The sequence below is a fragment of the Myiozetetes cayanensis genome, unplaced genomic scaffold (genome assembly GCF_022539395.1).
Source record: "Myiozetetes cayanensis isolate MyiCay16 unplaced genomic scaffold, myiCay2020 scf27, whole genome shotgun sequence".
Classification (NCBI taxonomy): Eukaryota; Metazoa; Chordata; class Aves; order Passeriformes; family Tyrannidae; genus Myiozetetes; species Myiozetetes cayanensis.
The window spans coordinates 7,849,627-7,876,351 of record NW_026087488.1 but is presented as its reverse complement, the minus strand read 5'-3'; the positions used below and the strand labels follow the sequence as shown (position 1 = coordinate 7,876,351).

At 47.7% G+C, this 26,725-nt stretch overlaps 1 protein-coding gene across 4 annotated transcripts in view; it reads right to left on the bottom strand.

Annotated features, from left to right (window-relative positions):
• The window catches only part of CLIP2 (CAP-Gly domain containing linker protein 2), a 74,175-nt gene extending 48,682 nt beyond the window's left edge, over positions 1-25,493 (bottom strand). The window contains exons 1-3 of one of the 4 annotated variants that reach the window (XM_050321664.1): positions 25,281-25,493; positions 9,956-10,164; positions 6,740-6,796 (exon numbers count right to left, since the gene is read on the bottom strand). In XM_050321664.1, the coding sequence (XP_050177621.1) occupies positions 6,740-6,796; positions 9,956-10,067 (169 nt within the window). In that variant the 5' untranslated portion in view covers positions 10,068-10,164; positions 25,281-25,493. The remainder of the gene's footprint in view (positions 1-6,739; positions 6,797-9,955; positions 10,165-25,280) is intronic. The other 3 variants (XM_050321662.1, XM_050321665.1, XM_050321663.1) reach the window with 3 other exon arrangements.
• Positions 25,494-26,725: the final 1,232 nt, after the last annotated feature.

Here is a 26,725-nt window from a genome sequence, read left to right as displayed (position 1 = left end):
CAGAAAAGCCAAATCACCTATTTGCAGCGAATGCCTAATCTTTTTCTGAGAAAAACACAGCCATGATCTGGATCTGCCCATAAAAAAACACGAGCTATGATGCAAACATAGAACCCCATGGCAAGTGTTCTCAAACCCAACAGCTCCAAGTCTCAGTGATCACCAGAAATGACGTTACACCATTCCAGGAGTGGTGGCAGGCAAAGTGAGCAGCAGTGAAGGGTGAATGATGTGAAAGGAGAGATCCCAGACAAAGCTGTGGGAACAGACCAGTGGAGCTGCACTGAAGCCTCAGCACAGAGTCCCACCAGGCACCCTGACTACTCCTGAGCACACAGGATGCTCCCATCCCAGTACACCTTACTGGTGAGAAAGGCTCACACGTGGACCATCCCTCTCTCTCGTGTTGCTTTTCCAGCACTTTAAGAGATGATCAGTTTTATGCTTTTATCCTCCGAACACACCCAGCCAGGACATCATCACTGAGGATGATGCCTCCAAGCCCTTCTTAGATCCTTATCTAAAATTTCTCATTTAAAGTCTGCATTAATGTCTTCTAATTTCTGGCAAGTTGGGCTTTTTATTTGTTTGTGGTTTTTTGTTTTGTTTTCGTTTTGGTTTTTGTTTTGGTTTGTTTGGTTTTTTAGCAAATACCTCCAAATATAACACACTGCAATAAGTGTTTCTGTGAAATAAATTATACAGCAATACAAAAGGCTCCTGCCATCTTCAGGGACATGAATCCTAAACAACTGTCCAGGTTTAAGTGTGAAAAAAGACAAGCATGTGCAGGACTGAGACACTTGCCCTATATGCTCAGTGACTCTGCAGCCTCAGCCAAATTCCAAAGGCACTGATGTTTACAGACACAGCACTTCAGCCACTGAAAAGGACCAGGGGAAGCAGTGTCAGAGAGGAAAGCTGCTGCTCCCCTGCCAGGACCAGGAGGACAAAAGGCCAGAAAAACCTGCTGGCCAGGATAACTGTTCCACTTTCACCTCTGGCTCACAGGGTGACATGGGCAAGACCTACTTTTCTAAGTTGCCTTGTGTGTAAAACCTGGATAATACCGACCTTTCTCACAGCCTCAGGCTTCACAGGAGGTGGTGAAGCATTCACAGAGAGGTTTCATATGCACATGGCAGGCTTATAATTGCAGAAAGTGAGAATGACTTACAGCTCCTGCTTGGTAGGAATTCCTGGAACAGCTTGGGAACACTCCTACTCCTGTAGCAGAATTAACTCCTGCATAACCCTGCCCTGCAATTACAGCGCTGACAGTGTGCTGGATCACACAAATTAGCTCCTCAATTCTTGGTGTAAGTTCAGTTTTTAAGAGGTACTCGTGGCCAAGTTCATCACTGCCTTCCTCTGGGACCATTTAAAACCCCCCTGCACAAACATTTCCTTTCTCACAAAGAATTCTGCAAACAAGGCCATGGAGTGAAGTGCTCTGCTGCACCTTCTGGTCCCTCCACAACCCAGATGTAGCACACAGGACACAACATTTACTGTGCTGGAAAACAGCATTGCCAAACAAACAGTCACACTTTGTAGCAGAGACACCATCAACTGAGTTCTGAATGGAACTGCTGAAGTCACAGAGAGCCCAAATTTGACAACTCTTATTATTTTACAGTGAGAATTGTGATACACAGTGTATTCTTACAGCCCTCACTCCTGTATAAAAATCAATTTCTTTCTTTTATGGGAACAGGATATTTACTTACATTTTAGCACCTTCATTAAAAAGTAAATATCCTACCAAATACAAAATAAATAGAGAAAAACATCTGTAGTCTAAACATTTTAAGGCTTTTCTGGAGACCAATCCACCTACTTGATGGCTTGCAAGGAGAATGTTCACATGCAGGGCCAGTGGGTGCTGGTTAATTCCAACCTACTGTGTAGCAATAGTCTGACCACTGTAATCCTACGGACTCTCATCCCAAATCCACCTATGCCAAAGGAAACCTTTTCCTTTATTTCCATGAATATTGGTTCAGGCTTCTAATGATTAATCTGCTCTTGCAGGATTAGTTCAGTTGGTGGCAGAACATGCAGGAGCAGATCCCGCCCCGGAGCTGCATCCTCGCTCCGACGGGCGCGACCACAACCACCCTGCCGGTGCTGCACTTGCACCAGCCCAGCTGAAGAGGATTCAGTCCATTATATTCCAACCCCCGTAAGCTGAACATCTGTGGGAAGCAGATTTTCTTTCCCTGCTGTTCTGTGAGGAGCCACAGACAGAGGGACCAGGAGGGTGTCTGACCTCCATATGCCTTCGGTGTGTGCTCGTGCCTTATTCCACAATGAGTGTGATGAATGTTAAGGATTAGCTGTATCAAATCCTTCTAAGAGCATCTAATGATTAAGACAATTAAAATCAGACTCACAGTTGTCTCTGGGATGTCACCTGTAAAGCTGATTAAATCAAGATTGATTCAATAGCCTTTTACACTGCTTGGAATGCATCGAATCACTTCTTGGGAAGGGGATGCTGCCAAAGGTCCTCCCTCCCTTCAGGAGGGGGAACCACCACCTTCAAAAAACCTGGTACAAAACTTATCTCAGACTGCAGGATGGCAAGCAGAGGAGCTCATGAAAAGGGATGTGTGAGCTGAATACAAGCTCTGTGCAAAGGGTCAAACGTTTTGTCCACAAGGATGCCAGAAACGTTTGCTGTAGGATACACAGTGGGGATTAGAGGCAAACACAGGTCCCACAAGAGCATCAGTGTCCACCAGCAAGTGGATTCACATGGAGGGACGTGACCTACACCCAGGGCACTTCAGTCACCCCACAGCAACGATGGGTGGACATGCTCAGGCTCCAAAGACCCCTCAGCAGAGCTGTTCTGGTGGTTGTCACAGTTCCCATCCCTCAGCTGCACTGACCCCCAGCCTCCAGGATCCCCTCCCAGCCTCACCTCTCCATTCCAGCTGTGCATCAGGCCTGGATTAGCAAACCAGCAACCCTTGTTTGCAGTTTTTCCTGTTCAGCCCTTGAAAACACTCTTGTTTTCTTTCAGATACCTGATAACTCCCTGAACATTGACTGCCTGTGTGTACCTGGGTACTGGAGCTCCTGCTACTAAAGGAGAGATAATCTGCTGATACTGTAATAGAGGCATTTGATCTTCAAACATTCTCGTTGGCACCTCAGCCCCCCCATTCCCCAAGGAACTGAGGGTGTTGTGCACACAGACCCATTAACATAAAGCAAGACCTAATCAAACTTCACTGACACCGATGACGCATTTCCAGCAGGATCACTAATCCGGCTCCAGGAATATCCATTCAGGCCTGAGCGTGGATTTAATTGAGGACAGAGCTCAGACGGGAGCTGACAACACCGATTGCTCCACGAGGCCTGATGCAAAACAGCAAAACCAAGTGTTTGCCAGAAATAATAGCAGCCTCTGGTCCCACGACGTGGGGTCTTCTCTCTCAATTCACCAGCACACAACACCCCAAGTTAATATTAATCAAGAGTCACAAAGCCTTTGAACAGCTAAGAATTAGCTCCCTATGCCTGTGCCAGTCAATCAGCAGCTCCGGACACTACAATCCCATTTCTTTTGTTTCAAACAAAACAGTGGTTTAGTGCCTTTCATATTTATTTGGGAATTAGAATTAACAGATTGATACAAAACCAGACAGCCTCAGCACTGTCTTGCACCTCTATAAAAAAAGCCTGTGTTAAGACACCACCAAACCATCAATAATTACCTGAGAATAACCTCCCCAAACGCTCTCTTATTACTGAGGCACAAATTCCTCATCAAGGACACTTTCCCTCCCTCTGTTTTACTGTAAAATAATTCTCAAAGCAACAGAAACTGCTGTCTTTCTGCTGTGCATCCATCCAATTTACATCAACAACGTCCTGACAAACTCGAGGGGCGAACAACTGATTTCCAAGTGAATTTACCAAGATGTCGATGGTAAAGCTGTGACAGGCAAATGAAAAGGAATGAAGACTTCCCACTGGAAGGGGCAAGAGCAAAGGCACTGGTCCTACAGGAGAGCCAAGGTGCTGGTGAGATTTAGGCTCCCCCAGCAGAACTGAGGCAGGTACAGCTCATTAATGACAGGGCCTGGACATGTGCAAAGAACCTTGGCCACACAGAACTGCTCAAACTAGAATCATCCCTTGGCAAATAATCACATTTCTAGAAAACCAATCAGAAAACAAAGTTAAACCCATTGTGCAAACTCCGCCCTTGGGCACAGCAGCAACTGCCCCCCAGCCCCCAAAAACCAACCACAGCTATGACCCAGCACAGCTCAGGCTTATCAAACCTTCATTACAGCATATTTAGCTTAATTGCCCTATGGAGCCAGTCATCCCGTGCTCTTTAATGGCCCTGGGAGTGTTCCAGTCTGCTTCACTCCCATTTTTAGTGCACAAAAGCAACACAGTGTTTGCAGAGGCAGACGTTATGCCAGCAAATATTCCTAGTTCTGTGCATTTATTCTTTATCAAAAATAATGTATTTATATTTATGTGAAAGTAAGAAGGCATTCCCAGGCTCCCAGCAACGCTGTATAGTTTAGCTACCAAAGCACAGTTTTTGGCAATAAAACTAGGCAGCTGCTAAAAAACAGTTTTGATATCTTAGTCATGGCTAAATATGAAATTCACATCACAGATACTTGCACTTGCCCATTCAGAAAGACAGGATCCATCTGTAAAATCCAAGATCTAAGCTGGATTCTGACTGGATGCATTTAAGTCTCACAGAAAAATTTAATAAGTTTGGACTTTTTTTGCCTCCAGCACTGAAGTCTCAGTGTTGCCCAGCTCCATCTGCAAATACAAATATTCCTATTTTCCTCTCTCTTTGGCCAGAACTCTCAAATTGAGCAAGAGATTTAAGAACCATAAACGAACCCCAGAGCCAGCTGACAGCCAAATGAAGTATGAAAGGCAAATTTCTCCTCCAACCACGTTACTCTAATGCTGCTCTGAGCAGATAAAACCCACTCTGAAATGTGAACGCTTCCCTTCCCAGCAGCTTTCACCTGTTCCACCAGCTGGGAGGGCTGTGTGGGCTCATTCATCACAGCTTCCATTCTCTCTCCATCTTGCAACTCCAGGCAAAAGCAAGCTTTTCCAGGAGGGGGGTGGGAAAGAAACCAAGACATACGAGCTTTGTAGCAACAAGAAATCCAAATGTTGTATTGAGCCCTTCGCCAGTGACCCACACCCTTAGCACAGAAACCTCTCTTGCACATGGGGTCGAGAGCAGTGACTTTGTCCACTTGAGGCACGGGAAATAAGCCAGCACATTTGTGGGAAACCCTCTCCTGAGGCAGCCAGAGATGAATTTTCTGTCTGGTTAAGGAAAATTGTTACCACAAAGCAGCAGAACTCAGTTTTGCATTGTTCCAGCTTTGTGGGAGAGAAGGGAGGGGGACAGCCAGCATGGACACCACTCAAGGTTAGAGTGCTCCAGGAGCCCACATCAGGTGCCAGTTCCCCACTGACCTTTCAGCACTCCTTCATGGAAAAAGAAAAACCTCCACACACCACAAGCCAACACACCAAACAAAGGGCAGCATCACAGAAGCCCCTATTCCTCATGGGTCTGTGAAAACACCAGCTCAGGTAGCAGACACAACTCTCCACTCTAGTATAAAGTCCAGAGGACATTCCATGAGCTGAAGGGGCTCTGAACATGTTTTCAGGAAATAAAACTCTGATATAGCACGTGTGAGAAGCTGGCTCAGTGTGATCACAGCATATTTGGTCTGCACAGAAACCTACAGCCATGAACTGTGAAATTCTACAGACGTGCATCACACATCTCACATCTGCACCAACCCTTTTTCTGGTACACGAGATGTGAGTTGTCAAGAGTACATGGAAATGTTTAAGAGGGTACATCTCCATGTCTGGGAAAGGAGGAGGGATGAGAGATGGGTAAGAGACACTTGACCTTCTACAAAAGAGTATGAACAGAGCGCTGGGGAAAAGAGAAAGAACAAATCAAGCAGCTTTGTGTATTCCAGAGTAAGAATAAAGGAAAGCACCTCTACTTGCCCTTCTGCAGACAGGATTGATCAGTTCATGGGAAGGGAGGAGGAGGAAAGTGTGAAGCTTTTCAAAATCCATTTTCATCTAATGGCTCTGACAACTCTCAGGTACAACTGGAGAACAAACACCTTCTCTCAACTCTCAATCTGGAAGATATAACCTCGATCTAGGGGTCTTCCTGAGCCAGCCCTGGGCTCCCAGAGACGAGGGACAGCTCAGAGGCAACAGACTGTACAGTGCTGTAGTTTAAATCTGCACTTTGTTAGATTTATGGTTTTCTTTTGGAACTACACTTGGAGCTTTTGAGATTTCTGTCCTCCCCCGAGGTGGGAAATTCACAGAGATCAGTGTTGCAGCTCTGTATTTTGTAACCCAAACCACACTGGTTTTCTTCCATCAAGCTGAAGGGCTCAGGTGCTTCACTAAATGTCTAAGAAAAGTCGCTTTTGGCTTCTCTGGCACGAGGCAGGTAAGTGCAGAGGCAACACAAAAGCTTAAAGGGATGTGGGTGTAATGGATTTTTGTGGAGTCAGGAGAACCCTGTCAGCCTCCCAAGAAGCACTCCCGGTGCACAGACACAGGTCACAGAGCTCATGCAAACATTCAAAGACAACACAGAGCTCATGGTTTCTGCAGGGCTTCTCAAGCACACAGGCTCCTTCATGCAACTTTTAAGACCTCATACAAAATCTAGTACCTTTAGAGGATCTTCCCATCCCAGCAGGCACCCAATACATCACATGAAGGCACTCTCCTGGACAGTGACAGAAGAGGGAAGAAAAAGCCCTTTGCAGTATTCACATTAAACACACACAAGTAAATTGTGTTCAGCCTCTCCATCTCTGTTATTGTCCCTCTGCCATCAGGGAGGCTCCAGTGCCCTGACACCGGGGACAGCACTTGGTGCACAGTGCAGGACCTGACAAGCCCTCAGCTGGCACAGAGGGACCTGCTCTTGGTGCAGCTGAGCTATCAGCAGTGCTGTGGATTGACAGCACTGATGAACTCAGGGGGCAGAGGCTGGGGGATGCAGGTTAGCAAGGCAGAGGAGTGAGGATGGGGCAGAGCTCCATCACCCTCCTGTGGTGATTAATCCCAGGAAAGATAATGAAATCCAGTCTCCATGGCCATCTATCACCAGATCCTTTGGCTGCAGGCATCTCCAAAGCTGACATCAGTGCCTGTTGTGGTTTCAGTGATGTGGATACTTGGCTCTGGAGCAGAATTAAACCACTTTGACAGAAAACCAGAGTATTTTCTCTTGGAGTTTTTTCCCCTGCCAACGGCTGAATCCCATGACTGTGCTGCAGCCAGGACCCACAGCCAGCACAGATGCTGCTGCTCTCAGAGAGGGGCACAGTCAACAGGATTTTGGGATGCAAATTGTGGGATGCTCAGCGCTTCAGATTATCATTGGAAAGGAGAGAAGGAGGTAGCACAGGGCTGGCCAGGCCTTTGGAGAGATTTGCAGGAGAAAGAGCAGGTACAGGCCAGGCACAGCAATACCTCTTGTGCAGGGCAAAGAGCAAGATGTCAGAGCTGACACTACAAGCCCAATCACAGCTATTCACCCAGCCCAGGCTGGGTAAACAGCCCCACTGTGCTCTGTTCTCACCTTCCAGGGAGGAATGGCTCAGTGCTGTGATTGCTCCAGCAGCTCCACAACTCTCCAAACCCTCCTGGCACCATCCTGAGAGGCAGAGGAGCGGCAGCAGAGCTGTTGCACAGCCCCAGCCCACGTCACCAGACTTCTCCACGCCTGCTTTTTTCCAGGAATAAAGCTCACTTAGAACTTCTCAGGCAAAGGTCAGACTCGGTTTGGTGCAGCCTCTGCCCACGTGGGGCTGGCTTTGCTGCACATCCCTGGGTGACAGATGGCTGGAGCTGAACAAGGCACAAAGGAGCGCCAGCGAACAGGCACCGCATTCAGCCCAAGGGCTGCTCAACCCTGCTGCTGACTGACCCTTTCATACCACAACACACACCCCAACTGTGTCTGCTGAGACACCTCTGCAGAGCCTCCAAGGGGAAGACAGGCCTCAGGTTTTTTCCCCTCATTTTTTAAGTGATAAAGCAACTGAAAGCAGCTCCTCACCACACTGCAACTATAAATCCAGCACGAAGCACCTTGAGAGATTCACAACGGGCAGATAAAAAGAAGTTCAGAAAACTTGAACTTCACTGGAGTTCAAGTTCATTTCTCAGTCACAGCTAGGAGAAACAAGGGCAAAATTCAGAAATTCAGGGTCTGAGGAATAACTAAAATACACAGCCAAACCTGTAAAACTTTTCCTTTGTCAATCTGCAATTCCCTCTAGCAAAGATATAAAGATACTGAAGTATCTTCAATTTGCATATAGAATTAAGAAATTAGGCTCTGATATTAAACCCCACTCAAACACAGCAAAGTGCAGTTAAAAATTTTATCTCCACACCTAAGGCCAAGCCCTCAGCTGAGGAACAGCAGTGTCACTCCACTCCCCACAATGCTGTACCACACCAAAGGACCTGGAATTCAGCCCTCGGCTGAACTGGCCCCTCAAACAAGACATTGCAGATGTGCAAAAAACCAAGATAGAGCTGTGGGTTTTACAGTACTGTTTAGGGAAAGAATTTACACAGTGGGAAAGATGATACATACTGGTCACTGAGAGAAAGCTCAGCTGATGGAACCCACGAGCAAAGCAGAGCCCCTGATGGGTAATGACAGAGTAGAGCCATTTGCTCAGCAGCAAGTGGGGTCTGTGTGAATATCCTGGGCAGAGGTTGTGCCTAAACCACCATCCCACTGTGCCCAAGCAAAATAGAAACCTCAGAGATTTTTTTTTTCTTTTGTTTAAATAAACTAACACTTAACTAATTACTCTGACAAGAGAAAGCATTGTCTGGTGACCCTCATTTTGCAGTGTCATTATTACTGACTAATTTGTCAGAGTATCCTAAAGGCAATTCTGATCACTTTTATCTATCCCCTTTATTAAAAATGCTGTCTGACAGGTACAAGGCTTTCCTGATTCTGCTAAATGCTATCTATTTTTTGGACTGAATCATATAGCAAAGTAACCAGGCATTTGGGCAGTGGCCTGAATTATTGTGGGACAAGAGGTTAACAGATTTCAACCAGTGACATTCCCAAATGAAAGTTAATATGCTGAAAGTACAAGCATTGATAGGATGTACATCATCCTGATGTGCCTCCCCCAAAGGAAGGGGAAAACTTTTTTAACAAAGTGAAACAAAAAGCACAACTACAAAATTTACATCTTGAATATTTACTAAATTACATGTAATAAAAAAACCCACAACCCAGCAGCCAATAAGCCAGAAAAATGAGTCCTAAGCAAAACACACCTCAACTGTTATTGAAGTGTTAATTATATTGCTAATGGCAGTCTGTGTAGCTTATGTATGCACTGAATGACAGCAAGGGTGTGTGTGTACGTGGAGGTAAATCACTATTCAAATCCCAGGGCTTCGAACGATTCTGTTTAAACAAAGGCACTAATTTGAGGTAATCAGCACAGGGCTAATCACCTTAAGTGCCTGGTTCTCGCTCCTACCTCATCACGGGCCAGGAGCAATGGCTACAGGAGAGTGTTTAAGGTCACGGGTGAGGTTCCCATCTGCCTAATTCCCAGCTCTTCAATGTCGGTGTCTGTACAGGTACACACATCCACACAAGCAAGAGGGCAGGCAGCACCTCTGTCAGCCCTAAACACCAGAGCATCCATCTGTCCTCCCACCCACTCCACAACCTGCCTGTTTTGTGCATTACTTGTGAGAGAGAGCATCAACTCACCCTATTACACTTGTTTTGATGTATCTATCTATGTACAGATTAAGAATGTCACACCCTACTGAAAACTGGCAATCACCTGGGCCAGCTCGTGCCCCTGGCAGATGGAGCCCTTACCTTCCTTGGAGCCAGTGGTGACTGCAGCTGTGGTGGTCCCTGATGTCCGTCCCACGGGGCTGGAGTGCTTCCCAGCCCTGCCGGGGATTTTAAGTCCACTTGGCTTCAGCATGTTTGCTGTCTCCTGTGTCTCAGTGTCTCAGAGAGCTGTCCCCAGTGTCCCTGTTCAGGCTGCTCGCTGCTGGACCTCTTCTTCCATCGTCACACACCTGGGAGAGAAGAGCACAAAGAAATCAGATGGAGAATGAGTGGGAGAACATGGAACAGGCTCCCAGAAAGCAGTGCCCAGCTCCCTCCTCACGGCCCCAGGAGAGGCAGCATCTTTCATTTCTTATCCTGTAAAGCAAGGGTGATCATTTCCCTCATCTCCCATCTTCATGTTACATTCTTTTTGTCAGTCTCAGAGTCCTGGGCCAAAGCTGAAACCTCCTAGAACCATCAAACAAGAATTTAGCTTCAGCATGGCAGTTGAGTGATGGAAATTGCTGACTGGTTTTAAGTTCCAAAGTCTCAGTTCAGGCATCAGCAAAGCCTCAGAGCCCTGACCAAAGTCACCACCAAACCTTTGGTGAACAGTCCCCAATTTCAGCTTCATCTTCAGGGCAGACTCTCCAAACTGGCAAGGGGAGGGAAGGATGAGGCCAGTGCCTAAAACTGGGGCTTTCAGCTCCTTCCCTTCAGGACTAACCCAAAACCTCATCACAGAGAGAGGACATCTGACCCCATGCATTTACAATAAGACTGCAAAAAACCCCAAAACTTTCTGAAACTTAAGCATGACTACCAGCTACTCACTAGTGAAGTCACAGCCTTTCCCTATGTCATTCCCTTCCCAGTAGGCAATTGGAATAAAACCTTCCCAACTGCTTGCAAGGATGTTGCATCAGCAAGCACACAACTTCTCAAGCAAAGTTTTATGAGAAAAGAAAAATAGAGGAAGTGACTAAGTTGCTTAAAAAAAAAAAAAAAAAAAAAAGGCAAAACCATTCCTAATGGATAAAGAAAAACAATCAAAAAATTGAGTCTATCAGCCAAAAGGAAGCTGAGGCTGGGAGACAGCAGGCTGGGATGGGGAGGGAAGAAGGTGGCAGCAGAGCAAGCCAGGGACAGTGCAGACCTAACAGCAAAGGGAATTGCAAGGAGAGCAAACCAAGGACCAGCCAGAAACTGGGGATACCCACACCTGCTTCCCAGGCCAAGCAAGGAGGCAGCACCCCTGAGAATCAACCTAGCAAAGATTTACAGATGCTGCAAGGGGGGGATTGCAGTGGCAGGACAGGAAGTGATTAAGGCATGAGTAAGGATTTCAACACAGGCTGGGTCAGAGCGAGCCCAGGGCTGGCAGGGCTCCAGGGAAAGCTGCAGGCAGACACAGAGGAGGGAAAACTACAAAGGAGAATGCCAAAACTGTATTCCTGAGGGCTCACAAATATCTGAGATACCCAAGTGTTTCAGCAGTAAGAGTCAGTGGTCCTACACTGAGTTAGAGAGACAAAGAGAGGAGGGATCATCAGAGAGGGAGCCTGAATGAAAACCCACAGGATCAAGCCCTGTCTCTTCCCCATGTCCCTCACAAAGGTGTCCAACACTTGGCCTGGCCTCAAACACCTGCAGACATTTACCCTACACAGAAGTCAGGCTGGTTATGACGAGAGGGATGCTCAGACCACATCACCAGCAGCAGCAACAACAGACAAGAGCAAGCAGTTCTTGTTAAGGAAGAGAGAAAACAGCCTTCCCGTGACAGAGCCAGCGAGGAGCAGATGCTGTCAGAGCTGGACAAGAGGCTGCAGCTTCCAGCTCTGCTTAGCATAAAACAGGGAGACAAGGAACCCAATCTGGAGGTGAGAAACACTAATCAGCTGGGTGCCTCCTATCTGTCAAGGCATCAGATATGACATCTCCCACCCACTCCATCTCATACAACACATTTTGCCCAGGGCTGGCTTTGATTTTTACAGAGCAACTTGACTTGTAGCACTGCTACTGGCAGGGGTTGTGCTCTGCCAGGAGATCTCCCCCCATCTTCCTCATCTTCAACATAAAAGGTTTGCCCTCTTCACAACGTGCCCTTACTCCTGGATTTACTCATCTCATCAGCTGGTCCTGCCTTTTGGTTACAAGGTTTGATGCTGCACTCGGGATTAAGTAACCTGGGGATGCTGGTGCTTGCAGATGGCTGGTTGAATCCACATCCAGGAATGAGGATGGGAGGGTAAAAAGGCACAGGGGAAAGATAAAACAGTGTCAAAATAAAAAGATTTTACAGTTTTTCAGGCCTCTATTGGAGGGAGTCTCTGAATTCTTAACTTTGCAGCCAGAACCACAAACTTTAGGGAGCACTGAATTTTGTGTGTTCCTCTCTTTTACTGCCAATCTATGATGAGAAAGGAAACTGCAGTTCATTCTCCCTCCACTACTCATTATCCCTGAAGATCAGCTGCCCACACCAGTCACAGGATATTGTAATATTCTGCTTCTTCTCAGGATGACTGGATATTTTTATGCAGGGGGGAGAGAGACAAGAGGAAGTGCATTCCCACTGCATAAAGATTTCTGCCAGAAACCTTAACGTAAACAGATTTGCTTTCAACAGAGTAATGAACAAATGAACTCCACAGGCTGCTAATTACACTCCCCTCAGAACAGACAGCTGCTTTTAACCCGAAAAACAACCACCACAACCAGTTCATGGCCACACACAACAGATTCAAAAACTCCTCAAGCACCACCAGGCATCACAGCAGATCCCCTGCCCAGCTGTGCCCAGCACATGTCAGCTCACAGGGAGGTCTGGCAGAGGCAAACTCACCCTCCTAAAGTGTCATTGTCACCTCCATGAGCTGCAGACTGACCAGAGCAAGAGGTCAGGGATGGCTGACTTAGCACATACCTGCACACTCATCATCACACAGGGAAACGAGGATGAACTTCAGTAAATTTTACCCTAAGTGCAATTTGTCAGTAAGACACAGGTTCAAAACCTCCCAGACACTCATTTTTAAGAAATCTGTGCCTGCTGCTAGGGACAGACACTCCTCCTCTGCCACTAGTTTCTCCCCCACTTCAACATAAAAACACTTGAGCAGGTTTTTAGGAAGCTCTGAATGCTGAGCACGGAGCTCTTCCAAATGACACCATCAGGTCATCTTCACCACCCAGAGCAACACTGCCTGAGCCATCCAAGTCCCACATTAGCTCCCGACCGAGTGATGCAACTTCTGTGCTGCAGAAATAACCCTGGCCTGGGACACAGGCCAGTATCTCCACAGGGCACTGCCCTGCTCCATTAGAGATAACAACGTGCCCTGAGCTCCAGTACCGAGCCCTCAGCTTCCCCTCTATTAGCAGAGCCCTTCTGAAAAAAAAAATCTGTTTCCAGCCCTTCCGAAAAAGAAACCACCCTGTTTCCAGCAGCAGAGGTGAATGCAGGCAAACCTGTGGTGTAAGAAACACACGAGGCATTTCTCTTCCCACTCCCCATACCACCTGCCCAAGCTGAAAGCTTTGCCTTCCCATGGAACTTCAAGGAAATGTGACTTTCTCCAGACACGCTGTAAAGAAAACCCCATCTGCTCCTGTGGATGCTCTGGGGCCACCAGCTCTGCTTGTTTTGTTTTTCTTCCTTTTCCAAGATAACACAGATGAGGAGGATTTTCTAGATCTCCGCTAGATTCTTCCCGCAATCTTTGCATACTGGGATGAATGGTTCTGTTGTGGTGTCTGTTCCCACAACCAAGAAAAGCATCCCAGGAATGCACAATATGAAAGCCTGCTTCGAATGACCAAAATATTCTGTTCTCCATCTTTCCATCAGAAAAGGGAACAGCTGGATCTGAGTCACCTGGGCTCAGATTCAAAGAGAGGAACAGTTCTCAACTAAGTACAGATGTACAGCCAAAAAATACCTTTCACCAGGAGTAATATATCTGGATATTCCTGGCCAGCATCATGGATAGTTGCATCAGAACAGCACACACTAAAAACTGAGAAACAACTGAAGGTGCTTAGAATAAATTACTTCACAAATGTGGTAGAGAAATAACACAAACCAAGAGTTGGAAGGAAAAGCCTTTGTCAGTCTTGGCAATATTCTTTATCTGCAAGTTGCTCTGCTTCATATCCATCCCTCTCACCCTCAACAAGGCACACAAATATTTGCTTGCCATGTGGAGAACATCCCATTCAAGATGGGCATAAGCAACAGAGCAGACTCCCAGAGCAAACCCCCTTGGGTCCACACAAAATAAAGATCTGTTCACCTCGACATACTGAGTGCAACAACTGCAAGACACAGGGACAGGTTTCCAGACACCAGATTGAGTTGGCCTGAATCCCATCCTGTGCCTGGTGCTTCCTTCTGGCTGGATTTAGACGTAAGAAGTGTTTACCCAACCCGACATCCTGGGCAAAGTGCTGGGATTTCACTCTGAGAGCAGACCCAAGTGGAATTGCAACCAGCTGTATCTGAACACTGCTGGAAACAGTTGGGTCTGCACAAGAGTTTGTGGGGAAAGGAGCCCTTAGTTCCTAAAATTAAATATACAACAAAAAAAAGCGAGTACCAAAATTTAGTTTTCTAATTTTCTAAATTTTGAAATCCGCCATGTGAGGAATTAAATCTGAAGTTTTCAGTCAGCACACACCTTTCTAGGACAGAGGCCCATTTAAAAAAAAAAAAAAAAAAGGTAAAGAACAGCATTTAATTATCAGACTGAAGGAAATCAAGGTTATCACTTTGTCCAAAAGGTTAATGACAAACAAAAACACTGCAGAGAAGCAGTAAACACTTTTTTTTTAACAACCTTGACTCATGCAAATAATCAATGACAACTATTTGGATGGGGAAAGGTTTGCACAATAAAGTATTTCTGTTTTCCCCTATTCCCATCTAAGATCATCTTCTGAGAAGCAATTGCTTGTGGCATTATTTAAAACACTATTCCACCTTTCCTTACGCTCATGCTACGGATGAGGAACACCAGGGTTTGGGATGCAGCACATCTGCAAGTAGAGTTCCAGCCTTTTCCAGGGCTATCATAAGATATGGATGAATCTGTGACTAATGCAAGAGCCTTTGGGCGAAGACACAGCTGGGAAAGAGCAGGGATTCTGTGTGCAGCTGCTCTGACAGTGCAACAACAGCAACTCCACATGGAGTAACACAGAGTTCATTTTACACCTGCAGGGCACATCCCCGTCCTCCACAGGGAAGAGGAGCAACCCCCTCGTGCTGCCACACAACAGTCCAACAGCACTCTGGCTTTGACACACCCTCTGCATGCATGCTCAGGAGATTTAGACACAACAGCAGGAATTTAATTCCCTACCCATGTTCTGACTGTTTTTTAGGAAGTACAGAGCCTCCAAGAGGCTTCTGGGTTTGGTCCCCTCACCTCTGTCACTCAAGAACCTCTGGGACTCTGGACAAGAATGAAACTACCTTAGCACAGCCCGAGAACAACCCCTGCTCCCTCCCTGAAAACCCTTCAGCATCAGGCACTGTAAATGTTGAAAGCAATATCTGAAGCTCAGCATCTCCCTGGAAACAAACTGCTAGAGAAGAATCCGGTCCACTGATCGCTGGAGGAGCTCTGCACTCACCTCAGTAAGCAGAGGCAAAAAGCTTTCAGTGCCAACTCTGGTATTCCTTTATTAGGCCTTACATAAAACCTCCACTGGCCTAAAGATACCAATCTCTTTTTAAAAAAAAAAAAAAAAAGTTACATAAAGTTATTTCATTTCTCGTTTCTGAGCATTTGGTCGCAACCACTCCACATTTCCAAGCTTTTCTGCACCTTCTCCATACCCCTGGAAAGGAGATTTTCAGGCAGTAAAGCCTCATCTCCTGGAGTCGACACTGCCACGGGGCAAGGGCAGGGGAAGATTTGATGCCCCAGGACCAAACACTGGCCACGCTCTGAGGACTGGGCAGGGATTTTAGGAACAGAATTCTGCTTTGAAATCCAAATCCAGAGGCCAGACTCGAAACACTCGATCTTGTGTGAAAGGGACAGGAAATGAATCCGATCAGAGACAGGATCTGATAACGCCAAACTACAGCTTTACTAATGGAGACAGAGATTATGCTGAGAAGAAAAGGCAATTTTATCTCTTAATTCCTTAAGATGCTCCATCTGATCCACAGTAATTGTACCACTGCCTTCTCACTTCTCTGATTAGTTCCTCCTTCCAACAAGCCGCCAGAAACCCATTTCTGAGGCACGTGGCAGATTAGGAGTAAATCCTTGCACTTAATTGAAGCATAGAGGAAATAAGAGACGCTCATTTTTAATTAAGGTCAGACTCCTCTCCCAAGAAAACCTTTCCTTCTCCCATAGAGGGAATGAAAGAAAGGAGAGCACTGCCTTCAGCTACACACAGGGAAAACCAGGGAATTCTGGTACCCTCTGTCAGCCATCAGTTTTTTTCTTTCTCTTGCAGTTGGATTCGCACAGGTTTTCAGCCCTAAAGCTCTGGTTTTACTACATAGTTTCCCTAACAAGTCTGAAAGGTTGTTAACCTCTAGAAAAGCCTGTGTTTAGTCTTCCTTCTCACTCAGATTTTGTAATAATTAGCACAGAAGGCCAAGGGAAAGCCTAGAGGCCTTTTATTTAAAAGCTCAGGTATTTCTTAAACTAGTTCTAACCTCTATAATAGACTAAACATCCTGTGATTTACTTCTAAAGCCAGGGCTTTTGAATGAAGAATGTGCAAAACCATCATATATTGCACTCTAAAAACCACAGTGCAAATCCTGAGGCAAAGTGGGTGGAAAAAACTCAAATTGCATTCAAGGAAGTCATCACAGAAACTGGGGAGTAATTATGGGCTTGCTGATGAGCTTGTGCTCCCCATGCTGGCAAAACGCCTGCTGAAGGCTGACAGAGCAGATAGCAACAATTCTGCACTAACTGCAGAGAAAAACTATCTCTAATTTGTGGGAAAAAGTCCTGGGGACGGTCTTGGATCTACATGAGTTTCTGGTCCCTGGAGTTGTGCCCTGGGGGGCAGGGGACAGTGTCCCTGCAGAGATATATGGAGGCATGACACCAAAATTGCAGGCTCACAGGGAAAGGGAACAGAATGTACACAGAGGTTTCACAGCTGCTGTCCTCCAGGTCAGTTCAGACTCGATTCAGTGGCCACTCAATTCCATGAGCAATTTCTCTACAATTCACGGAGCTTTAATAAAACCCAAGTTTCCTATTCACAGCAAGTCTCACTTGTCAAAAACAGCATCTGGAAGAGAAACATGAGGAGAGCAGGCAGAGTGCAGGAAACACAGTGATACATTGCAAACATATTCCATTATAATAGCTTGGGATTTTACTACTGGAGAAACAATTTCTTTAATTAAATATGAGCTATTCAACAACCCAGCCATGCTGCACACGCTGTGCAGAGTTGCAGAAGGATCTGTGCCTTTGGAATTTCCTGGCTTTTGACTGCTTGATTTAGTGTAGCACTGAAGTTCACCCTGTCACTTAACCTGTTATTCCCTGGAGTTCAGGTTAACCCATAGATTTGGGCTTGTGAACTTCTATAATCTAACCTCTGCCCTGGAGTTTGGTTATGCCAAAACCCAAAAAGAGCCAGGTGTCTCCTGTCCTGATTATTCCCTCCTTTTTTTTACAACCTGCACCTGCAATGAAGACGTCTCTGTAGGCCAGCCTTGGTTGTTGTAGACTGTAACTGAAAGGCTGGAGCAATAAAGAGCTGAAAATAGAAAACAACTGGTCTTGCAAGTTTCTTCCCTTTCTATACACATTTAGTTTTTTTTAAACTAGGAGCTTTGTTTTCCTCTTCAGTGTTGACAGCCTGTCTGATGGCAGTGCAGTTGCACAGCAATGCAAACAGTGTCACCCCAAGGGAAAACTGACCCTGCCTCTCCACAAACTCCTGAAACTTCAGGCAGGGATGCAGGGTAGGAATGCCCAGCCCTGCCCCTGCTGCAGCCCCTTTCCATTAGTTATGAAACCACCACACAAGAGGTTTCATTCCTGCACCTCAGCAGAGTTCCACTGCCCAGAACACCCCACTAGTCCAGATTTATCCAAGCCAAACTTCTGCCCATGTATCTACTCTGCCCTTTCCACAACTCTGACACCCTCCCACTGTGCCCAACCCCAGGAGACAGCTCTGCCCTTTCTCTGCCTTCACTGTGCCCTTCTGAACAGGCAGTGCTCTCCTGAGATACAAGACTCACCATTTCCTGGGTCGTCTCAGCTGACCTTCTCTAAACCTCCATCACTTGAATTCAGTCCATTTTAGACATGGGCAACCCAAAATTCATGCTGCATCCCCAGGTGATGCCTCACCAAGCCCAGAAAAAAAACTCTATTCCAAACACGACGAGCTAATATCACCCTATTCCTTCAAACAAAGCAACTGTTCCAAAAGTTTAAAGAATAACTAACCCACCTTCACATTCTGGCTGCTAAGACACAACAGGAGGGAAGCTGAAAAGGAAATACAATATCAGAGAACTAGCTGGGTTGGAAGGGACCTTTAAAGGTCATCCAATCCAACCTCTGATCATCTCACAGCTGAGATACAGCACTGACAGCCAGGACTCCTCCTTCCTTCTTCCACAGTGGTCACTAATCTCCTTGCCACATAAAGAGGGATGATAGAATAGTACCAATCTGTGAACAGAGGGGTGGCAGACCAGGAGGTCACACCACTGGCCCCCATGGAAAGATCTGAGGTCACCAAACCCAAGATGCTCCAGAGGAGCAAACCCACCCTCCCTCCAGACCAGCGAGGCTCTGCGTAAAACCCATCCCCTGTACCCACACAAACATCCACTGCTCCCTGCTGCTACACTGGCAGCAGCAGAGCAGTGCTGCAGGGGGTTGTTCCCTGGAGCACCCTCTTCCTCCTCCCTGCTGATTCACAAGCCTGCACTGAGCCTCCCACTCAAGCAGCAGCCTCTGGGCGACCTGAGCCTCTCTACAAACACTGCCACCTCCCCAGACCTCACTCACACCTCCACACAGCTCCCACCACAAACAGCAGTGGAGACAGGGAGGCCCCTCATGTGCAGAGTTTGCTTTAAGCCAGTGTGTGTTGATCATGGAGTTCCCTAATTTACCACCTGTGAGCAGGGAGTTTGGACAGCTCACAAAGCTTACAGTACAAGAAGGAACACGTCTCCTAATCAAATCACATCCCTACCGGTGACCAAAGTCATAATAATTTTGGCAAGGTATATCAAACTGGATCTTATCTGTCAGCACTGTTACGTTACCCCCTCCTGCCTCACGCTTTTTCCCACAGCTCATGCTCCGCCTTGCAGAGGCCAACATGAACTTGGGATTGCACCACATGGAGAGAGGCAAGATCCCAGCCCAAAGCCTCTGGGCACTAAGCCACACCAGCACCATAGGATGGTTCCCTAGAGTGTTACACCAGAGGTTGGGATTGCAGTTTGTAGAGAGTGAGAAGAGAAAGCCCCATCCTACACAGTCAGATTGCACAGCAGGCGTGGGGATAGAACACGCCCACTCCAGCATGACCTGCTGGGCTGGCAGGAACAGGACAGGCTATCACACCTGGGCCAGGCTGTCCATCCCAACCTCCTCCCACAGCAGCAGAGACCCTGCAAGAGCTGTGCTGCTCCACAGCCTGGCTCCAGTCAGCACCTCTATCCGCACAGTGCCATGCCCTCGGGAAGCACACCCACAGCAGGGTGTGGTGTATGGATGCCAGCAGCCAAAAGGAAAGGGTCTGGGTAGATGCATCAGTGCTAGAGCCCAGGATTTAACGTTTCACATCTCTGGAGATGGGTGATGCTGATGGGTGAACCCAGGCTGAAAGCAGGTAGGCAGGGCAGAGGGATCAGCCCACCATTCTCCTGGAGTACCACAGCACTGCACGTTCCTGTGGAGTTTTACAGAGGCACCACGAGTCCCTGCTGCTCCTTCACTTCTCACAGAAAACAGGCTGTTTCTGTACCACTAATGCAGGCAAAACCACAATCAGGATTTTGTAAGAGATCGAGATGTAACCTCATCTAGCACAGTGACAGGCAGCAGCCCGAGCACATCGCTGGCACAACACCTCCAACACAAACTGGACCCGTTTCAACCACAAAAAGGAGAAGCAAAAACCAGGTTGTCACTTCTAACACTGGCAATCGATACTGCTGGCACCCTAAGGCAGAGAATAGCACAGCACTCCATAAACCTGAACCATGTGAGCATCCAAAAGCACCGTTTGACTTTGACATTTCCACGTCAGCGTGCTGAAAGGGCTCTGCTATCTTCCCAGCATTTAGCCAATGTGCTCAGGGAGGAATCAGAGATAAAAGGGTGAAAAATGCTTGCAGATGCTTCAGAGACATCAAGATTAAGCTTGCAGGAGGCATTGCTATTGCCAGTTTTGTTTACTAGAAATATATGTAAATATACATATTTTTATAAACAAAGTTTTACTCTGGATGAGATTTAGCAAGTTCAAAAAGCTACTTCATAGACCCCACTAAAAGCCTACGTAAACCGCCACATAAAAGATGAACAGTGAAAGGCAAAACATCCTCTTCCTCTGCCTCAGCAGCACATTTCACACAAGCCTGCCTTTTTCTGCCATAGTGTCCACCATTAAATCTCCATTAGGGATGGCTGGTGGATTGGTCATCAGCTAAACATGCCAAACTTACCAGCTGGGAAACAAAAGTCCAGGGAAGGAAAAAAGAAAAAAAAAAAAAAGGCACTTATTCAAGGTTGCAGAGTGACCTGCTCCAGTTTGCATAGTAAGGATTTCAGTTATAAAACAAATAGCTAAATGCTAAATATAGCCAAGGAGGAGGCTTTAATCACCAGGGCAGGCTTCATGCTGACAGGAGCCACTGAGGTAGCACAGCACACGATGTATGACAGCCAAATATGAGGCTAAAAAGCCCATTAAACACATAAGTGGAGAGGCCTCTCTTCCTCTGGAGGTTTGTACCCCAGCCAGGACAGTCCCTGCACCCAGGGGAGGCACTTGCAGGTCATGAGTGGGAGTGTTTGCAAGGGATGGGAATAAGTGCTGTGTATTCAACAGGCAGCTGCTTTTTGTGCCTGTCAGGACCACTGAAAAGTTGCCAGCACTAATTAGAGGACACAGAAGTTTTCAGAGCATGATGCAACAGATAAAGAGGGGAGGAATATGCCAAAGGAAGAGAAAGAACAGGCCAGCCAGGGGAAGCCTTTGTCAGTGACTGTGCCAGAAGCTGGTGCCTCAGGCTGGGAGCCTCCTCTGCCCCTCTGGAGGATGTGCTGCAAAAGAAATGGTGCTGGGTTTTTTTTTGGTCAGTGAAACACCTTTGTGCTTGTCCTTTGCACAGAAACAGGCAGAGACACAAAGTGACAATGACAGCGACAAAACAAAGGGGAAGACACATGGTAGAGCAAGAGCTCAAACTGAGCCAGACTGCCCAGAGTGGCTGCAGAAAATCCCTCATCCCTTCATTGTTCTTTAAAAAGTAAATTAAAATCTTCAAACCTCCGTCTTGAATGGCAGAGATGAAGACAGACCTAACCAGGAACAGACAGATGGATCAGATGATTTCTTGAAGTTTCTGTGAAGCCCTTCCAGTGTAACCAATATCCATCCACATATTCTTTACTACACTATGCAAGTTATTCACTAAAATAAAATAGAATTAATTTTGGCCAGTAGTTCTGGCACAAGTAAGTTTTATTTGCATTAACTTTTTAAAGGAAGTGTGTGTGAAAGCACAGGAGAGGGATTTAAAAGCCAAAAAAGGAGACTTAAAAGTTCCAAGATCCACATATCCAATATCCCCAGAGCATTTCATTCACCTCAAAGGAGGTCAGAGCTGCAACACCTTTTTTGTACCTGGAGAAAAAAGATACAGAGAAGGAAAAAAATTTTCCCAAGATTATTGAAAAAACAGTGGCAGAGATGGCATTGTTATGTCCCTGGATATCCAACCCACCAAAGGCCATGGAAAGGCCTTCTGAAGTGTTTACTTTAGAGATACAGAGTATAAATATTTTCAAAAATAATCATTTGGCTTTCCCAGGCACAAACAGAGTTATCAAGGGAGTCAACAGCAGAGTTTAGAACATTAACTCTCAAAATAAACCAAACAAAGTTCAGATTCCCTTTGTGCTTCAGCAGACAGGGATGGGGAGATGGAGACTTCATGGCTGGCTCAGAACCCACAACATGGAATTTCACCAGTCTGTGCCACGTATCTCTACAGCTATGCAGGTGGGTAAAACATTAGCTCAATAAAAATAAATCACTGAAAATAAACTACAACTTAATTTCAGTGCCAATTCAAGCCAGCATCATATTTTAGTCCATCATTCTGGAGTAAAAAAAAATGGAAACTGTGACAGCAAAACACAAAGCTTGGTTTTCCTTCTTCGCACATCTTTCTTTGCTTGTGCTGCATCTGAATCAACCGTGGCTGTTTTACAGACACAGTTTCACTCATTTAGAATGGAGTAATAAAAATTGTACCACTACACAGGAATGATTTAAAAAAAATCTGATGCAGAAATACTGTGGGTTTGTTATGGGTTTTATTTAAAAGAGGTTTCAACGGGATTTTTTTTTTTTTTCAGGAATAGCAGAAAGTATCAGTTTAAGGTGCCAGACTCAGTCACATGCAGTGAAGTAATTTTTCCACAGCAAGAGCTGCAGCACAATCACATAAGAGCAAGAAATTAAATCCAGCTATGAGGGAAGCAAATTTGCTTCATCCTGTTTAGCATCAGAAAGTACAAGAGACAAGCCCAAGCACACAGGGTGCTCTCAGCAGGGCAGGAGAAAGGCTCGAGGTCGTGGTGGCACTGCAGGGAGAGACTTGGTACAGTGATGCTGTGAGAGCTGTGTGTGCCTGACAGTGTCAGCCACGGAGACAAGAAGGACAGACACAGGGAGAAGGCAGGATTAGAGCAGGACTCTGGAAGAACAAGCCCAGTTCCTTTCTCTAATGTGAGCTTCTGCAGTGACCTTGGAAAGCTCAGCTTGATTCAGCAACTTAATGGGGTTGTTTTAGAACACTGACCAGTAAAACAAAGCCCAAGGCTTGCTGGGGGCCGACATCACCAGTGCTATCAGCCAAGGTGCTCTCCCTGCCTAACAAGACCTGAATTCTACCACAAATATCACAAGGGCAGCTATAAAAGAACAACAGCCAGACATTGTAGACCGTTTAACTCAGCAACAGAGCAGCAGAAAAAAAATAATGCTTTCTGACTCCATGTCAGCAACTTCCTTGGTGATTCTCATGCTCAGACCTCTTGGGAGATGGAGGGGAAAACAGGTCACAAGGTGATTGTAAAAGATATTTATGAAAAAACAGATCTCTCTATAAATAACAATAGATATCCCTATAAATAAGTGCACATCAGAGTCTAATGTAGGTTAGCAACAAGTCAATCAGGTCTGGCTACCCAGACCTGGGCTTTCCCAGAGCTGTAAAAGTATCCAAACCTTGCCATGCATTGTGTACACTCTGCAAAGTGGGAGCAACACCACATACCTGGGGCATGGAACTTGCTTTATGCATTGTCTCTTGTCCTCATCAGAATTAAAACACCCTCTCCAAAAAGAAAAAAAAAAAAAAATCATTAATTTCCCCAAGTTTCATGGATAGGGGCAGAATTTGGATAAATAAAACCAACAACCTCAGTGAGGAGGTGGGATCTGTGCCCTGACCTATTTTAACCCACCAAAACTGGCAGGTGTGCAGGTATTGAGCCACATCCCTTGGCACCTGAAAATCCCCCTTCGGAGTTCTTCATCGTTTCTTCTGCCAGAGCAAAAGCACAAATGGGGAGAAAGAAACACCAGGAACTTGCTGGAATAAACTATGGCAACCTCTAAGGCCAGAGGGGCACATACCACCCCTTGGCCTCAGCAGATAATCCCATCCATAGCCATCCTAAGAGCATCTCCTGGAACACACAGGTTTTCCCCCAGTTGAAGGCAGCCCCACACGTGTGGTGTTGCTGAGATGACAGATGGGCTCCAGCACAGCTTCCCCCTGCCCTGGCTGGTGCTGTTTCCACTCCTGCCGTGGCTCAGAGCTGAGCCTTTGAAGTGCTGTACTGCCAGGGATTTCTGGCAGGCAGTGACAAGTTTCTTGAGAGCACAGCTGTTTGATGCAGTCTCCCTCCTTCCTAATCCCTGGCAGGTTGTAACAGCAGGCAGGTAATTTCTTAAAATGCCAAATATCAGACCCAACTTTAAGATCAGGCAGCTGCACCGCATTTAAAGCATCACCACCCCAGCAAGGACGGGTCTGTGCTGATTAGAGGGACTCTCTTGGAGCACCACTGGGGAGAGGAATGCTGCTAGCAGGCAGCTGGGCAGAGGCTAAGGCCAACAAGCCTGGCCAGGCACCCCAACCATATCTCTGTTCACACACAGACCAGTTCTTGAGTCGCAAATCACCCTCGAGGAAACACTTCCAGCCAGCAGTAATAGATGGGCTGGCAAAACTTGACATCCATTCCAGCACGGTGAGTTTCTGAGACAAGGTTTCCAGGCCTGTGAGACTGATGCTCAACAGAGCAGCAAATAACACTCGGTGCTGACACAGTGCTTTGTCTCCCAGCACTTTGGAAACGCCGCTGCAGCCTGCCTGGATACCGTGCAGATAACAACTTGTGCCTCTGCCTGCATCCCTGGCCGCTGCCTCAAACAGCCCCTTTGCTGGTTTGTGTCAGGAGATGCGAGGGGCAGACCCCTGCTCACAACCTGAGCACTGTGCCAGCGCCAGCAGCCCGACCTGGGCCTTCCTCGGAAGCGCATCTCCTCGCAACAGACAAACCCCCACATCAGATCCCGCAGGACGCAGTTAATGTCGATATCTCGATCGCTAAATAGGAAAAACCCAGCGGGGACACCGAGCCCAGCACGCAGCCCAGCTTCCCGCAGACAAAAGGCAATTCTCCTCCCGTTCCAGACCCAGAACTCGCTCGGCACCGAGCCGCGGATGCTGACACCCACCCTCACCTCCATCTCCGCGGCATCAGGCCGCTCCCCCAGCGCCGTGACCCAGCGGGGAGCCCACCCCGCACCCTGCCCGGGGAGGGGCGGGTGGGTTCGCAGCCCCCGAGCCCCTCCCGCCGCCGGAGGGTGCCGGTGCTGCTCAGCCGGGGATGCAGCCGGGATGCCGGCCCGCTGAGGATGCTCCGTGCCTTTCCCACCCCAAGGACAATGCGTGTGCGGCGGCCGAGCCTCCCACCGGTACCGAGCGGCGCATCCCCGCGCTCCTCCCGCACCCTCTCCATTCATCCCCCCCCTTTGTTGCGGGCTGGCCGGGCGCTCCCGCCCCTCCCGCCGTCCCCCTTACCCTGGGGCTGCCCGCCGGAGCGGGGCGGGGGGCTCGGTGCCACCGCACGATGCAGCCCCGGCGGCCGCGCTGCCACTCCCTGCGCGGGGCCGAGCCGGGAGGAGCGAGCGGGGAGCCGGGAGGAGGGAGCTGGGCGGCGGCTCGGAGCGGCGGGGGCGGGGGAGGATGCGGGGCCGGGGAGGATGCGGGGCCGGCACCGCCGCTCCCTCCTTCCCTCCCTCCCTCCGTCCCTCCCGGCGCACGGCCGGGCCCGCGCGAACAAAGGGGGCCGGTCCGGGGCCGCCCCGCGCCGAAATCCTCCTGGTTGCCGAGCCCCGGCGCCGCCCGGAACCGGGTGGGAGGGTGGAAAGGCAGCGCGGAGGCTCCTCCTGCCTTAAAAACCCATGTAATAACCATAAGTTCACCTTTGGCTCGCTGCGGCCGCGACCTCCCTCCGCGCGGCGCTGGGAATGAGGAGCGCTCCAAGCACACCTGAATTTAGGGTGGGAGCGGGATTGATTGATGCAAGAAGGGCAGGAGGAGCTGGTGGTGCTTCCTGGAAAAAAAAGGAGAGACCCCTAGTTACCGGGATTTATTGGGGAATGCAGCAAAGAGAAAGCACCTGCAGCCTCTGAAACTCGTTCCTTCAAAGCCAGGAAGGGCGGAGGGAGGTGATGATCATCACTTGGTCCCCATCACCTCCTGATGCTTCCCAGAGCCGTGCCTGGGCTCTGCATGGAGATATAATGGAGCAGGGCCACAGAGCAGTTCATGTTGGAAAAGCCCTCTGAGATCATCGACTCATCCCCCTGCCTAGTGCCAGTGCCCAGAAATTGCATCCCTGGAGTGGAAGTGCTTTCACAAGGGCCATAACTCTCCTCAGTGTACTTTACTACCTCTGCAGACACTCCACATCACCCAAGGGGCAGCCCAGGAGATTCTGCACGTCAAATCCTATAGTGGAAGGCCCCAGGTCATGCAGAAAGAGGACGGTCCCAGCCAGCAGTGATCCCAAAATTTATTGCTGTGGCTGCTTTGTAGCCCCTGTGTGGGCCCTGAAAAGCAGAAGGGAGATGCAAGTGAGGGAGATGCACTCAGCAAAGCAGAGAAGAACAGGGCTGAGGTCAACTGAGCATCATCCAGAATATGAGATTTGACAGCCCTGGCCTTAGCAAGATGATCCAGCCCCAGGAGGCACCCGCAGGCATCCTCATTTTCCATCTTGCAGAGGGGAAGCCAAAGTAAAAGAGAAGTGAAATGGCTGGTCCAAACCAAAAATAGAACCTGGAGCACCTGACTCCAACGCCTCTGCTTCAACTGCTAGTTCAGTGTCTTTCCCTGGCATTTTCCTACATCCAAGCTCAAGTCATTGCTTTGTGGTTCTGGATACAAGAATTTTTGTCTCCTCTCAAATTTGTAGTTGCCTAGGGAGACAGTATGTCATCAGGAGAAGAGCTAGATGAGAA